General features: G+C 33.0%; 1 protein-coding gene across 1 annotated transcript; it reads right to left on the bottom strand.

Moving 5' to 3' along the window:
- Window positions 1-3598: 3598 nt before the first annotated feature.
- LOC117909924 (DNA-(apurinic or apyrimidinic site) lyase) lies at window positions 3599-12560 on the bottom strand. The gene is made up of 9 exons (XM_034823974.1): window positions 12244-12560; window positions 10495-10587; window positions 8596-8740; window positions 6688-6889; window positions 5899-5977; window positions 5572-5633; window positions 4792-4878; window positions 4461-4564; window positions 3599-3843 (listed from the first exon to the last, which is right to left on the bottom strand). Exons 1-9 carry the CDS (start codon window positions 12472-12474, stop codon window positions 3770-3772), a joined length of 1077 nt encoding a protein of 358 aa, XP_034679865.1. The 5' UTR covers window positions 12475-12560; the 3' UTR covers window positions 3599-3769.
- Window positions 12561-16344: the final 3784 nt, after the last annotated feature.

Genomic DNA, 16344 nt, shown 5'->3' with positions numbered 1-16344 from the left:
TGGTGCCCACCATGAGTAGGCTAATTGTTATATTTATATAAATATATATATATTGTTGGTTAAAAATAAAGTGTAAGAAGAGTTACACTTTTGAAAAATAACCTTTGAAAATAAAATGTAAGAAGGGTTACACTTTTAAAGTGTGAATTAAACACATGATTAAGTTTTGGAATGTTACAAAACTTAAGAGGTATTTACACATATAATTAAGTTTTGAAATGTTACAAAACTTAAAAGGTTAAGGAAGACAATGAGTCTTCTCATCTTTGTAACTTTATAAAACTTAAGAGGTTAAGTATAAGAGAGTTACACATTTGAGATTAAATCATGTTTAATGTGTGAATTAAACATATGATTTAATTTTTGAATGTTACAAAGATGAAGAGATTGAGGAAGACAATGAGTTTTTTCTCATCCTTGTAACCTTTTTTCAACCCTAAGAGTGCTATATATATAACTTTTCTTCTTTTTGAAATCTTATGCAGAAAAGTGAAAAGGCTTGATCAATCTCAAGACTATTTCCATTAGTTCCCTAAAGATTGAAATAGAGTCTTTGGACAAAGTTCCAAGAACTTGTTTGAGCATTTCTTGTGTTCTTCTTCTTCTTGTTCTTATTTTGCAACTTTGAGAGTTTTATTGTATCAAAGTGGGTATTTGAGAGTATTTCTTTTCTCCATTGTATCCAATTTTTTCAAACACTAAACCCTTCAACATTGAAGTTTATGCTTGTACTAAAGCCTATATAAATGAGAATTTGAGAAGAACTAGGCTTTTAATTCTAATCATAAATGATACTTTTCCACTTTCAATATTTTTCTTTCTTTTATTTTATTGTTAGAAAAAACTTTTGGCTTTTTTACTAATTATATCGGTATTAAAATAAAAGAAAAAAGAATAGAAAAAATATAGTACAAAAAGACAAAGTTGGATTATCAAATATTTTTAGAAACAATTTAATCATAACTCATTAGGAGTTGAAATGACAATTTTGATATGGTTTTGATTAATTATATAAATTTGGAAACCCTAAGTAATCTTCCCCTTTTTGGACCACTTATATCCAAATTGGAACCCATGACTAATTAATTTGTGTTTGTGATGGGTCTACTACCCATGGATGGACTTCAAAAATGTCCATGAAAGTGACCTCACACTTCATGCTCTCTCTTCTTTTTATTGGATTTTGCATCAAACTTTTCACAAGGGCAAACTTGATTCTCTTCCTTGGGAATGCTGTTGACTTCAACTGTATTCTAGAGATGATCCATGTTGACTTTAACCACCCACACACCTCTCTCTCAATAGACGTGTTTGGAAAAAGAATTGGATATTTTTGTATGGATATTGGATACCCTTTGAATGCTTTGAAAATGGAACAAAAAATAACAATAATTGTAGGACAAAAAAAGAAAAGAGAATTTGGTTGTGTTTGATTTGAAAAATGTTTTCTAGTTTTTATTTTTATTTTTTCTTTTATTTTTATAAAATACATTTAATTGAAAAAATATAATTCTTTTTAAAAAATAAAAGTGGTAGGCAACGACTTTTTATTATTTTTATTTGAGTACTATTTTTAGTCGATTTTAAGTTAAATTATACCTAAATTGTTTACTTAAAACTTATTATTTAATTATTATTTTAAGTATTAAGATTGTTTAAGAAAATTAATTTTAAGTTATTGATATATTTATTTTCATAAATTATAATTAAGACAAATGAAATCGAGTAATAATGAAAGTTATAAAGTAGTAAGAGAGATCATAGTGATAATTAGAATAAATGAAGATAAAAAAGGTAAAATAAATATATGAATTAAAAATAAATTAATTATTTTTATTTTTTACTTAAAATTGTTTTTGATTTTAACCCATACTATAAAGTTATTTTATCAAACATACTTAAGTTATTAAATTGATTTATCAAATACCCACTTCATTTATATTTTATATTTTTGTTTATACAAATCCAATTTTAAAATTGTTTTCAAATAATAAAACAAAGAAAGGGGGGTGGGGTGTGAAATTGTAAAAATTACCCTACCCCAATTCAAATTTCAATATTTGTCCAACACTTTGGATTAGGAAAATCACCCAGATATTCTCACCAATGTACAATATTGCCCCTCAAAAGGCAAAAACAATTCAAAATGATACTTTCATGAATTATATTTATAGTGCTTTAACTTGATATTTTATAGTAATTATTTAAATAATCATTAGATTCCGTCACACAAATCATTACAGTAGATGCCCCTTTTTTAATGCCACGTGCTCCATTCCATTGGGCCCACCAGAAATGGACATGGACCACTCATCACAGGTAGGTGACCTATCTCTGTCAATGCCTAATATCATTATTTTTATTTTTGTTTAGAAAAAACCTGAAAACCCAACCCCCATGAGGCATGTATCCCATCCAAGTGGTATGGAACCTCTCCCTTTCCTCTATAGCCCACTTGGGCTAATGGTTGGCCCTCCAAAATTTGGAAAGAAAAAAAAAAAGGTAAAATAAAAAAATAAATTAAATCACTAAGTCATTTTTATATGCTGCATTTAACTAATTTCATTTATTTTAACTACTCTATATAAGAATTAAATAATTTAAAATTATATAAAATTTTAATTATATTTTATTTTTCTTCTCGCAAAACTAAATATAAGAATTTTGTTTCTTTCATACTTTCCTAAAATCAATCATTATATTAAGAATATCTTTAAGAGTGCTTTTATTTGAAGTACTTACTACACTAATTATTTTATGAGAATCATCTATTAAGAGTTCAAGTGTCAGTGATTTTAGAAAGTATTTTTAGTCTAAAGAATGTTATTGAAAAAACTTTAGATGATTGACAAAATTTAGAAAACACTTTCAAAAATTTGAAAAATTACTTGTAGTGTTTTTTGAAAAAATACTTCATATATGATTCTCCAAAAAACACTTAATAAGAAAATGGTTTCACTCAAAACACTTCCAAGTAAAGATATTCCCAAACAAACTCTAAATGTGCATTTCATAGTGATTTTGAGAAGTGTTTATAATCTTTCTAATAGTTGAAAATAAAGATTTTTAAGTGTTAAAAAGGTTAAAGTCGAGGGTTTAGCCTTAGGATTTGACCACAATTAAAAAATCACCTACAGACGCTTACGCCCAATTATTCCGAATAACGCTTGCATCATCTATATTACCGCGACTATTGGCACAGAGTTGATTGATGCTTATTCCCTAGTTGTCGTCATTGCTTCTTCTCCGAGTTCACAACTTGTGGACCTTCTACCTCCACATGACATTGTTCCGTCAGGCTATTGCCCATTACAGAAAATTGCCCACTATTGCCATCCGTAGAGTTAAAAGTATTTATTAAAATCACTACCAAGCATACTCCAAGGTACCTTTTCAAAGACACTACAAGTGATTTTTCAAAATTTTAAAATTATGAAATGTTTCATTTCTCTCCAAAGACAGATTTTTATGTTAAAAGTGTTTAAAAGTACTGTAAAATAGTCTAAATAAGGCTTGAACTTGGGATGTTTGGCTCATCACGACCATTTCTTGGCTCAAAAGGTTGAAAGAAGGACAAAAATGAAAAGTACAGCAAAAGTAGATGTTCATGAGATGATCTTGTCATTGCAAAATGTATAAAATGGTGTTTGAAAATTGCCTAAACTGATTCCATTTAATTATGCATAATGCAAAATGTTGATCAAAGATTACTAGTATAATGTTGTAGGGAATCCAGTACATGACCCTCAAATGTTAATCAGAGCAAAACTTAGCTTTGGTTGGAACTGGAGCTTGTCTCGGAAAGCTCCAGGGAAACCGGGCAATGGTCACTTCCGTAGAAACCTGCAAGCCATGAAAAAGAACAAAGAAAAAAAAAAATCTCAAATGCTTCATAAAATAAAGGGCATGTGTGACAGTTATGAAATTCAAACCAATAAAACAAATTGACCGTTGTGATGGGGCCATGCAGAAGATGGAGCTATCAAAAACATACAATGGCAAAACCTCAGGCAACATTATTCAATAGAATCCTGGAGATGGACCTCTGCATAAGTCAAAAGATGAATACTCCCAGAGGGACTAACTTCAATTGTTACAGAAGTAAAAGTTGGTGATTTGATTTGCTGTGTCTCCAAGTAAAAACCCACTTCAAATTCCCTCAAGTCCTGGCTCGAGGGCTAAGGGGTTGGGAGGGATTGTGGGGAGGTACTGGTTGGAGTCCGTTTGGGGGGACGGGGGAAGAGAAAAAAATATTTACATAACAAAAAGGAAAAAGATAAAAACCAATAAAATGAACTTCGAATTGATTGTGTGTGAGTGTATTTATGTATAGAGGCATGTACTCATATATGCTGACTAGAATCAAGGAGTTATTATCTGAGTATGCACATCAGAAAGTTAAGATTTTGTAAATTGTAGGAATCTGATTCAAGTGTTGTGAAGGATGAAATGACTCACACCTTCTAATTCAATCCCCTGTCCATGGATCTCACATGCAACAATCCTATCTTTGAGTGCCTCTGGAACTATGAAATAGTCTATTCTCATCCTCTTCCCTCTATACCTGCAAAAGAAGCCACCCATTCTGGTCATGAGGGAATATGCCCAGCCTGAACCGTAAAGTGAAATACAACTCACTAAGATGATCTTATTGTTTGTCTACACATTTTCTCATGAAATATCAAAGAGAGAATATCTAATCATCTGAAATAGCAGTGCAATGAAGTCATTCATGGTTCCAATCTCCAAATTATGCTGACAGTTCAGTGGAAAATGGTATCAACTCCTTACTTTCCAATAGGGTTTCCAGACCATGAGAAGCCACCTTCCATGTCTTTTTCCTTGTGTAGGAGTCTGTATGCATCTACTAGCTTCCCCCTGAAGCAAATCCACAGACTCAAACCAGTAAGAGCTCAAATTCATTAACAGTGCATTATAAAGGTATAACCAATGAAAGGTAAGAATTGAAGTTCAGGCTTTCAATTTTCAGGAACAAATGGAACTGAAAAGAATGCCAAAAGTGGGCGTATAGACCCAGTTTTATTCAGGAAAGCTAGATCCAGGAAACAGTTCCAGGAAACTCATTAACAAGCTGTTTTTACCAAAAGATATCAGTTACCTTGTTTAGCAAATCTGAAAATTCTTCAAAACGAAGTATGATGAACTAATAGTGCTTTTGGTAGTGATTTTAGGAAGTATTTTTAGCCTTTCTAATACTTGCAAGATAAAAATTTTCTAAAAAGGTTAGAAACACTTTTTAGAATCACTTCCAAACGTACTCTAAATATGATTAAAGAAGAAAGCTAAAAAAATAGCACTATTAACTCCTAGGAGTGTATTATAATATTAGGTTAGTATAAAACTAGTCTTCTTTGGTCACTGAACTGCAAATCTATAATGATGGAAGCACAATTAGTAGAAACAAAAAAATTTCATCCATGAGATAGTAAATGATATGGGAAAGCAAACAAAAGATGCTGAACTGTGAAATGGTAAAGAAATAAAATCATAGATATAATGGATCAAAATCGTAAATGCAATGGATCAAGATTTCCAAATGGTTTTACACACTCTTTCAATATGCCACCAAAACGCCTCCTCTCAGCCAAGGTAAATCCAGGCTGCCCACAATCCTGTGTCATCAAGATATCAAGGTGGAACTCACTTTGTTAATTGCATAAAATAAGGAAACTCATAAACGATAGTAATATATGATATGCACAGCCATTCAGAAGGAAGATCCTAATTAAAGCCAGGTGCTTGTTGCCTACTTTTAACATTTCTAAGCAATTTTGAGCATCAGTGAACAGGTCAATGAAGGTTACTAATTCACTGGAGCAGATGAAGAAGTGACTTATGTCATAATCACACTCAAACAGACTTCTTCATTGTAAATACCTCTTTATTTGGAGGAACATATCCATTGTGCTTTGCTGCACTGAAGAATTCTGGATGGCTCACATCAATCTCTTCGTGACTACAAATAACAAACATGAGAAAGTTTCTTGATAATCATGCCATATACTCCAAGAAGATATAACAGATTATAAATAAGAAGATTGATGTATGATGAGGATCAAGTTGCATATTTTTTCTCTTTTTGGAAGTTAGATATAGAAAAATGGATAAACTAGAGAAGCACAATGAATTCAATATGTGACAATGAGGGATCAAATAGTTTTCTTGCAAGTTGATAGGTCTCTTTATGTTAGACTGAATTCATTTTGGTTCAGGGGCAACCAAGCTTCATTGAAATAATATTGAACTATGTAAGATGAGTTTGCCATGACATACAATGATTAACTTAGTTCTCAGCATGAACTGGAAGATTGGATCTTGCCATCCAAGTATCGCTCAAAAAGTGAATGGGCTTGTGTTTATTTTCTATATAAAAAAATTACATCCAGTAAGCAGCAGTTCATGAACCGATTGATCTTAGCCCAATAAGTAGCTTGTTCATTGAACATGATTGCATATCAAAACAGACCGGGTTTGAACTTGGTCTGAATTAAAACTGTCATAAATCATCAAAATTCAGCATCTAACAATTCGCCAGAATCCTCATCTGTAATTATACTAGCAAAACAGAAAACATTTACCTAGAAAAACATATAAAGAAATTTCAAGCAGAAACATAGGTAACTAAAGGAAAATAAAGATAACTAAAGCTCGAAAGGAAGTGGTTACCTAACATTCAGATCGCCACACCAAATAAGAGGCTTATCAGAAGATTGCACAACAAATTCAAGCATCCTCTTATCCCATTTTCTTCTCCTCTGAAATGATGTTTCCTCATCTTTCCAACCGTTATTTGGCACATATGTATTCAATAGGCGGAAAGACTCGAATTCAGCCAAAATAACCCGACCTTCAGGCTCATGCTTTGAAGCTAAGAACAAAGGCAATATATTAGTGGATTGCCCCTCGCATTTCACACACAAGGAAAGCACCTCAAAGAGGAAAAAAACACAGTATTATGGAATAGATATTTCATGTGCAAAGTTATGAGATAGTTTCTCTTTAGAAGAAAATGACCAGAATACCATTACATATGGAAAAGTTTTCAGAAGTGTACAAAAAAGTGCTTCATCAAAACTATTTAGACCTTAATCCAGCTGGACGAGTCAGCCACATGAACCCATTTGCCATTCTGCCATTCTGTCATTCTACCATACAGAAATTTAAAATTATTTAGACCTTAAAACCCAGCTGGATGAGTTCAACCATGAACCCCCTATTTGGTATTCCACTGTAGAGAATCACAGAATCTTACAGGAAAAAGAAAAAAGGATTCCTATCCAATGTTATAGTCATTTTCTAGCCCTTATCTACTCATCATTTTCAAAGATTGAATATAACAAGATTTATGGTACATTGCTTATTTCAAGATAAAAAAGGAAAATGCTTCCTGAAACTAATCCATGCCTGGACTGACCACAAGGAGTGCATGTCACTATGTTCAAATCTATAATAAAGGGAGGTGTGCCTCCCAGTAATGGCACCAGCTAACCTATCCTTCTGTTACATGCATGTTTGACCTCCAATATTCTAGCAATGTAAACTTTGGTTAGAGACCGGCTAGCCTTGCATCAAGCAGGCATCCTTAATCTTGTAATTGATTTAGGGCCTACTGTGACTGCTGTGGACCCTCACATGCATCCAATCTTCCATATAAGACCCATGAAGCCACATTCTAAGGGATAGGGTCCTGGGGTTTTGATCTAGAATGCAATTCACTCTTTGAAGCCCAAATCCACATCCCATAGCATGGCCCCCTCATCCTACTGCCATAGGGCCACACTGAGTCCTCCCTTATCTTTCCTCTCAAATAGCCCCATTCTCTCCTCAAGCCCAGACACTGAGGCGATTTTTCCATATTTTTAAGATAGCCTCCCCCAACTAAGAAGCCTTTATCAATAAGTAGTGGCTACTAATGATAGATTAGTTGCCGATTGCAGATTCCAAGCTATTCAAGAACTACATCACAAATAATTATGATACACAATTTTCATAATCTCTAGCTATTTGAGATAGAGGTTAGGCCAAAACAAACTTCCATTTTTCTTTTACTTCTGAAAATCCATTCATCTGTCCTTTCAACCACTTGCTGCAGTCATATACATGGAATTTTGAGCTAAAATACACAGAATACCCTCAAACCATGTTCAAGCTTACAAAAAGAGAGGAAAAAAAAAGAAAAGGAAAAGAAAAACAACAAATCATCCTTAATTACTAACTCTAAAAGGTTATAAATATGATTACATGATTTGAATTTATTATAACTGTGATTCTCAACATGAAACAAAGTGTAAAATCTTCAACAAAAGAAATTATTGTTAAGTGCCAATCATGTGTACGGTTTGCTACTCTTTAAATCCACATGTGCAAATAAACATAACAAGAATTCCAATAAATAAATACACACATGGATAAATGCAACAAATTACCTGGAAACATGTTCAAGCAATGCATGAGCAAATTGCAATTTGAAGAAAGTGCAATTAACTTCTACTTAACCATGAAAAGAATTAACAATTGATCAAAGTAAGAAATTCTTCATATGATAAAACAACAAAAAGATCCTATCCATAATACCTTTTTGATCAAGAGAGAAAGAGACCTTTTTTGGTTGAAAACACTTCTTAACAAACAATGCGGTCCCTGCATATTTGGAATCTGCAAGAGACCACCAAACACGATAATTTCCAAATGGAGGAGTGGAAAGGGCACGCATTAATATCTGCATGGTTCAAAAGAAATATATAATTGCTATTAGTAGATATCCGATATTGGAGCATCATGGGTTAATTTTCTTAGCGTTGAAATACCAAATTTCCACAACTCAACTCACAGAGCCCAAATCCCAACTATTTGGAGTTAACCACATAAATGTCTTTTGGCCATTCAACTTTAAAGTTGTATCATCATTTAGGTCTTTAGCAATCAGGCTGTTTATTACAAGTTAAAATTACTTGTTTTTCTTTACATAAAATTGTATATAGTCAATTCTAGAGAATGGTTGAAACTGAAAGACAAAACATGTTGGTGGTGTATGATTAAGCAAAAAGTATGGCTTAAAGAGCAGAACAGAAAACCAAGATTCATGTAGCCAACCCCAATACTTGGGATTAAATCTTCATGCTGTTGAATTATATTCAATTTGGAGATCCATCAGAGAGATTTTTTCTTTTCTTCATCAAATTAGTGCAGATCAATTCTAGCTTAAGTGATATAAAACATAATGGTGCCATAAAAAAGCCTCAAGCATATCTTGATAATTGGAGCATCTTCTTGAATACTCACAAAAATTATCACACCAAATCCTTGAAACTTGGTAATTCTTCAGGACACCAACAATTAAAATGCCAAGCAAGGTCATCATACCAATTGAGAACACTATCCACACTCCCCACCCCCCACAAATAAATAAATATAAAAGAAAAAGGAAAAAAAATTGCACTTCCCTGATTAAAATACTTAGGCAGGAAATGTTATGGAGTCAACTATTTTCCTTTCAAAGGAATGATTCCATTATCAATGTGACCACTCTGAATTTTGAGTTGAAACACAGACCTAAGTCCTCTTGAATCCCCATTGGGGCTTGAACTTGGAACCTCCCACAAACCCTCCCCAACCCTTTACCACTTGAACAAGGCCTCAAGGGCATTAGGTCCTCTTGAACCTTGAAACAAGTTCTAAAATTTTGGGTCAGCTATACATTATCCTTTTGACATTTTTTTAATCCCATCTAGAATCATCTTCTGTCACACCAAATGGCCATGCACTAACTTGAAAATTTTGTAGACAAATGTTCTTGAGGGTTTAAGACTTCTACTGAGGATTTAATTTTCATTGTCAACCCAATATGACCCTCCTCATTTCTCCTAGGCTGAGATCAACTTTACAAAAAATGAGGTTCTAGACATGACACTTGTGGGAATGGAAGTGATGGGAAACGCTTAACTACTATACCTAGTGCTGGACATAACAACTAGGCAAGTATGTAGTATATAATGCACATGACAAACAATAAGTTTCCATTGCTAGTACAATTCCATCTGACCATTAACATGTGTTGAGCATGAAAATTGTTGGTCAGAAGTAAACACTACAAGTGCAGTTGGATGTCTAATGGAAATTTAAAGGCTCACAACAATGGAAATCAATGGCTCACAAGTGAGGATTAAAACTTAAAAGTTAAAACAGTGCCCCTCCTGGGGAAGTCAAAATTGCTCCCATGCCATCGGCCTGTTACCAAGAATCTCATTTTCTTTGATAGCACCGTTCTAGAATTGAGATTTGAACTATGCAAAACACAAGGGAGATATTTGTTTTCATAAGACATCCAAATGCACCTCAAAGAAATTCAGTTTTTTATTTTTATTTTTTTGATAGGTAAAGAAATTCAGCTTCATACATGCATAAAATGAAGTTATAGATTTCAGCACATATGCACACATAAATTTATTGTGTAACAGAAAAGACCAATTTTACCTTCTTTTCCTCACGTGATGAGCTTGTATCATCTTTTAACTCTCCATGGTTTTTAGGAGCACCCTTGGAGCCAGCTGCTGGCATCCTTACTTCCTACCATTAAGCTGTTAGCTAGATTCTTTCCAAATAACATTTAGGGTAAAAGGAAATCAACATGATATTGTCATACATATAAAAAGAAGTAAAAGAGATAGCATAAAGAATTTTATAGGACATGGTGAATATTAGCATATTCCAAACTAATATAACATTCTCTACAATTAAACATATAAGAAAACATCACAAAGCTGCACCATATATCTTTCACAATGGGCAATGCCTTCTCCCAGATACCAACACAAATTGTAATCTTCAGATTAATCATATAATTAGCCATATTTGAGTAAACTATATATTTATGTATTTTGTCACCAATTCTACTTTCTTCTCTTTTACCATTCTACATTAAGCTATAACCACTTATCAAGAAACATATTTAGAGATGTATGAGAAAAATTCACAACTTCCTCATGCTGCTATAGATACCAATCATCATAAACATAAAAAATTGCTTAGCTGAGCAACCAAACCAATTGATGATGAAGCAATTTCATCTGATAAAATTTAGCTTTACATCAAAATCCATTATAAGTCCAATACGCAGAAGCCCAAAACACACTTTGAACCACTGCAAAACCATCTCTGCTGCATAACTTTAGCTAGGACCTACTTCACCATGGTCAGTTGCTTGCCAAAACTTAAAATTCAATCAGATTCCGCTGAAGAAACCATATCTCAATTATAGGTTGTGTTTTCTAATCCTTCTTTTTGGAAATTATTGCTGCACAGAGGAATTTGGGACCAAAATTTCATGACTTATATTCCCAGAAATTTGACTTTGGTATTTTTCTGGGTTTCACTCTTCAAGCTGAAGACTAGATATGTCAAAGCACCAAACACAAACAGCAAGCTATAAAATTGATTATTTTTTATAAGTATTTCCCACATATAAATTTTTCATAATTGCAATATCAAAGAAAACTTGCAACTCAAAGCACTCACAGAGTGTTAAATGTAGATAACTGAAATTGTACAATAACAAACAGAAAAATCAGGAGAGCAAAAAATAAAACCCTTGAGATTGCAAGAACAGCAGAAGATGGAATAACATAATGCTTAACTAGAAGAGATTAATCAACTTGAGCCTTGTGTGCTTCAGCTTTTTATTGCCTTAATGTCTTTCTAGCTGTTAAAACAGCATTACAGTGTGCTTAGTTACAACTAAAACACATCTAGGTACAAGGGTTTTAGGCTTGAAAGCTCTTTTCAGCAAAGTTTAGGGAGGAGAAAGAACAAATTTCATTATTACAAATTTTTTTTGGATATTAAGTTGCAACTACTGTTCACATTGATGTTTTCCAAAAGGACTTTAGTAAGAAGTTACAACAGCATCAAATATATGCTTAGAAAACCCAATCACCAAGAACACTGATGAAACAAAAGGAAAACGGAAAATCATGGATCAAAATCGATCTCATGCATTTTACTGGAATAAAAGCCCAAAGAATCTTCAACACCCCACATACCAAATTTCTACTACAGACCCAAAAAATCACACGCCCACTCGCCATTAGACAAATTATCAGCATACCCACACCCAAACATCAACTACCCATTTTCTATCACGCACATTCAACAAAGTTCATGAAATCCCCAGACAAAGACAACTCGAAAGTCGATAAGGGAACAACACAAGGGAGCGTGAATCACCTGTACAGCAATGACATCAGGATCAAGATCAGAAACAAACTTGGTGAATTCGGGCCAGTTGTTCTTGACTCGAATAAGAAAACTGTTGGCATTCCATGTCAAGAACTTTAATGGCTCCTTCTTCTTCTCCTCCTCTGAAACCTGGTCTGTGTTCTCATCGCCGTCTTCTTTTGAGAGAGAGGGTTTCTTGGAGGAGCCATCCTTCCCAATTGGTTGGAAGTATCGCTTCATCACTCACAAACTCGACTCGACACTCGATCTTCTCCAAGATTTTACAACGGTGTAGATTCTAAATTCTTAATAAATCCTACACATAAAAAGGATTCAAAATAAAAGTTTATATTTAAAAAATAATAATCATAATAGGAGGAGCAAAGTTTGAAAGGAAGTTTATAGCTATTATATCATTAAAATTAGGGTTTAATTTATCCTTTCATTATTCTTAGAGTGGATAAAGAGAGTAAATATAAAACTTATTACAAAAAAATAGAGAGAGAAATAGAGGGGTTTAAAGGAGAAACTTATGAAGAATAACAATATTATTATTTCTTGTGTCAATAGCCTCAAATAAGACAATTATCATAATAAAAAAGATGATTACAAGAAATAGTTACATGCATAATTAAAATGTAGCATGAGTAGTGATATTTATGATCATTCAAATCATTCCAAGCAATATTTATTACACTAGTCGGCGTGAGCGTGGCTGATCCTTTTTCCCTTTTCCCTTTTCCCTTAGATGATCATTGTAACAGAAAAATAAACTTCATTAAAACCTTGTTAAGCAAAATTTTATAGGAAAAACCTTTACAAAGGGAAAAGTAGACAATATTGTTTCAATTCTTAAAATAATTTTATATTGGGGGGACTCACTTGTTAAAAACCTTGTAGATAAAGCTAGTGATACAAGGCAGTTTTATCATTTTTAACATGTTTCCCCTCATGTTAATATTATTATACTTTCTTTAGTAACTCAACATAAAGATCTTTGACTTCACGCATTCTAATATATATATATATAAACTTTTAGCTTTGCAATTGACAATGCCTTTGTAAATAGGTCTACTCAAGTGTCACTCGTTTTACTTGTTGAATATTAATTTCATTATTCTTTTAGAGCTCATGAATATAAAAGAACTTGGGTGAGATGTATTTATTTTTGTCACCCTTAATATATCTTTTGGGATTGAACCCTAGAAAACATGACATGATGTAACAAATTAAGATTCAGTTATAAATTTTATTTATTTATGTTTCTTGGTTTCCCATTTATTATCCTATATGCATTAATTGGTTTTTTGAGCAACAAGAGGTTTTAACTTATGGGTGAAACCCTAAAGTGGTCACATATCCCTATGGATTGAGTCATTGTTGACAGAAGTTGGTGGCAACAAGTATTCTCAATAGAGGCACCATGATGTCTTATGGTTTTGACATAATCTGCCCTTTTGGGTGATCCAAAGGACATGTGATTTAAAATACTATTTTCATAACATTTCCTTTAGTGGAAATGTGACATATTCTCCTTGGAGATAAAATATATCAATCAATCACATAATAGGTAGGATTTGTAACTCAAGGATTTGAGATGTAATCTTAATAGGTGATAACACTACCTTGTTTTATTACGAACACTAGTTCATGGAGAGTCAACATGCAATGGATAGTAGTAGGTTATGGATTCAAGTTTCGTCTCGTTGTTATATACATAAGGTATTGAAGTGTAGTTGATTCTCTATAGTGGGATATTGAATTAACTTTAGAATTGAATTTTAAGAGAGCCAGTACTCTTATGGGTCATAGTGGTCATTGCTTGAGCTTATATACCTTGATGACATAATTTATGAGGATTGGATTAGCTCTGAGTTCACTTATTTTGCATAAAGATGTTTTGGTAATTATGCAAGGTTACATAGGGTTTAGTGAACAAGGTCTTTAGTTTGGTCTAATTGATTAATTAGATGACTCTAAGAGGTTAATTAACCAATTAAGACCCATTTTGGACTAAATTAAGTGACCCAAGCCCTTGATGAGCTTAAGTTGTTATGATAGAGCCCTTAAAAGCATGACATGATGTAGTAAATTTGGAATTCATTATTATTCATTTGATGAGATTCCATATTCACTTTTATATATCTTTATTCAATGCATTATACTTTATGAGCATTCTGACCTAGCATCTCTTGCATTGTACATAACTTAGATGCATTAAGAGTTGGATAGAAGATCTTGGTCATGGGTTCCTTGCATGTAAATGATTTGTTCATAACGAGTTCATGGAATTAGGTAATCCATTTGAGGTTGTAGTGTACCACCTCCTAATTGGAGAGACGACTAGTCTTGGCCATCAGGATAAGGTTCTCATGGTGAGTGCATTAGTGTGTATGGTTATATATTGGATATGACCTATAGTGAGTTATGACATAAGACTTCACCAAGTTGCTACACTATATAGTCTCTCAACCTTGAGAAAATATTGAGCTTGTGCAAAAGTTACTAATGGCTTTGAACAACGAGTAAGATTGTAAGTTGATCAGATATTCCTTATAAATTGAATTACTATTAATGAAAACTAGTAGCAATAGGTATTCTCAATAAAGACACTATGATATCTCATAGACTTTGAGATAGTGTGTTCCCTTAGGTTATCCTAAAGATGTGTGATCATGAAATCTATGGGCTCACAATAATTCCTTTAATGGAATTTGACATATACTCTTAGTGAGGTAGAATATGTCATTATAATAGAATGATCTATAACTCAAGGATGATAAAGGTAGTCTTGAAAGGCTGCTAGCTTTTACCTTGTTAGACTATAGATGACTAGTTCATAGGAAGATTGTATATAGTGGATGACAGGTCACAAACTCGAACACTTAGTGTCTCGTTGTAATATATATAGGGTATTGGAATATAGTTGACTCTTTATAGTGAGATGTTGACAACTTCAAAATTGGATTATGAGGGAGCCAATGCTATCTTATGAATGATACGGTTAATAAGGGTTGAATAGGTTTTTAGTTTACTTATGTGCATAAGGGCATTTTGAAAATTACATAATGTTACACAAGAGTAAGTGAGTGGTATATTTGGACTAGGCTAAGTGATTAATTGGAGCCTTACTTGGTTAATAAATCAATTAGAAACTTTTTTGGGCTACATTAAGTGACCCAAGCTCATGGTAAGTTCAAGTTACTTAAGTTTAGCAAGAAGCCTATATATACCCCTTTTAGGGGTTGGGGTTTCTAAGTCTTGTCATTCTCTCCCCATAGTTCAAAGAGGGAACCCTAACCTCTAGCCTTGGGATTTCCACCATCTTAATGCCTAGACTCAAAGTGGAGTTAACTGGTTGATGATTATGAGTTTATGATATATATATATATATTCCATATTTGAAGCTTTCTACATTGACAAGAATCAATATAGGAATATTCAAATCGCAAGTATGACACTAATCTCTAGATCTATGATATGTTTTTGGTTTGGAAAGCCATTTTTTTTATTGCAATAGTTCTAGAGAAGCTAAGGATAGGATTTCATGTACCTAACGATCCAAGGCTTGGGATGGAACAATTCGGGGTTTCCTAACAATTGGTATAAGAGCCCAAGGTTAAGGAAAAACTTGTTAGATCTATTCTAAGGTGTGGTGACTTGGTTTTGTATGTTTATTCATACCATGACCCAAATGGATGAATGTGTGGATGTTTATATGACTATTTCGTGATTGATTGTTTTGGATTTGTTTATTTGCATAGATTGGGTTAAAAACTTCATGGTTAGGAGCATCGATTTTTATTTTTCAATATAAAAATCAAGTTTTGTTCTTAGATGGATTATAAGTTCCATTTTGGTGGAGCGTAAGATTTTTCTTAATGTAGAAAACAAATTTTTATTTGTCTATGTTGACCCAAAAGTGAAGATCAGAAGTTCCAAGCATTCACGAATATCCATTGTGTATAAAGCCTTTTGAAAGGGTAAATTTTTTGAAGAAACAATGGTCGGAAAAGTTGTAGAAATAGCCTCAAATATGTAGGTTAGGAAGTAGCATTCAAGCTACTCAAGCGCTTGAGTGGTCTTTCCGACAACCAAATTTGCTTTAAG

This window comes from Vitis riparia, unplaced genomic scaffold (genome assembly GCF_004353265.1).
Source record: "Vitis riparia cultivar Riparia Gloire de Montpellier isolate 1030 unplaced genomic scaffold, EGFV_Vit.rip_1.0 scaffold470_pilon_pilon, whole genome shotgun sequence".
Taxonomy (NCBI): Eukaryota; Viridiplantae; Streptophyta; class Magnoliopsida; order Vitales; family Vitaceae; genus Vitis; species Vitis riparia.
Note: the sequence above shows the minus strand (reverse complement) of the source record. Positions and strands in the feature narration are given on the sequence as shown.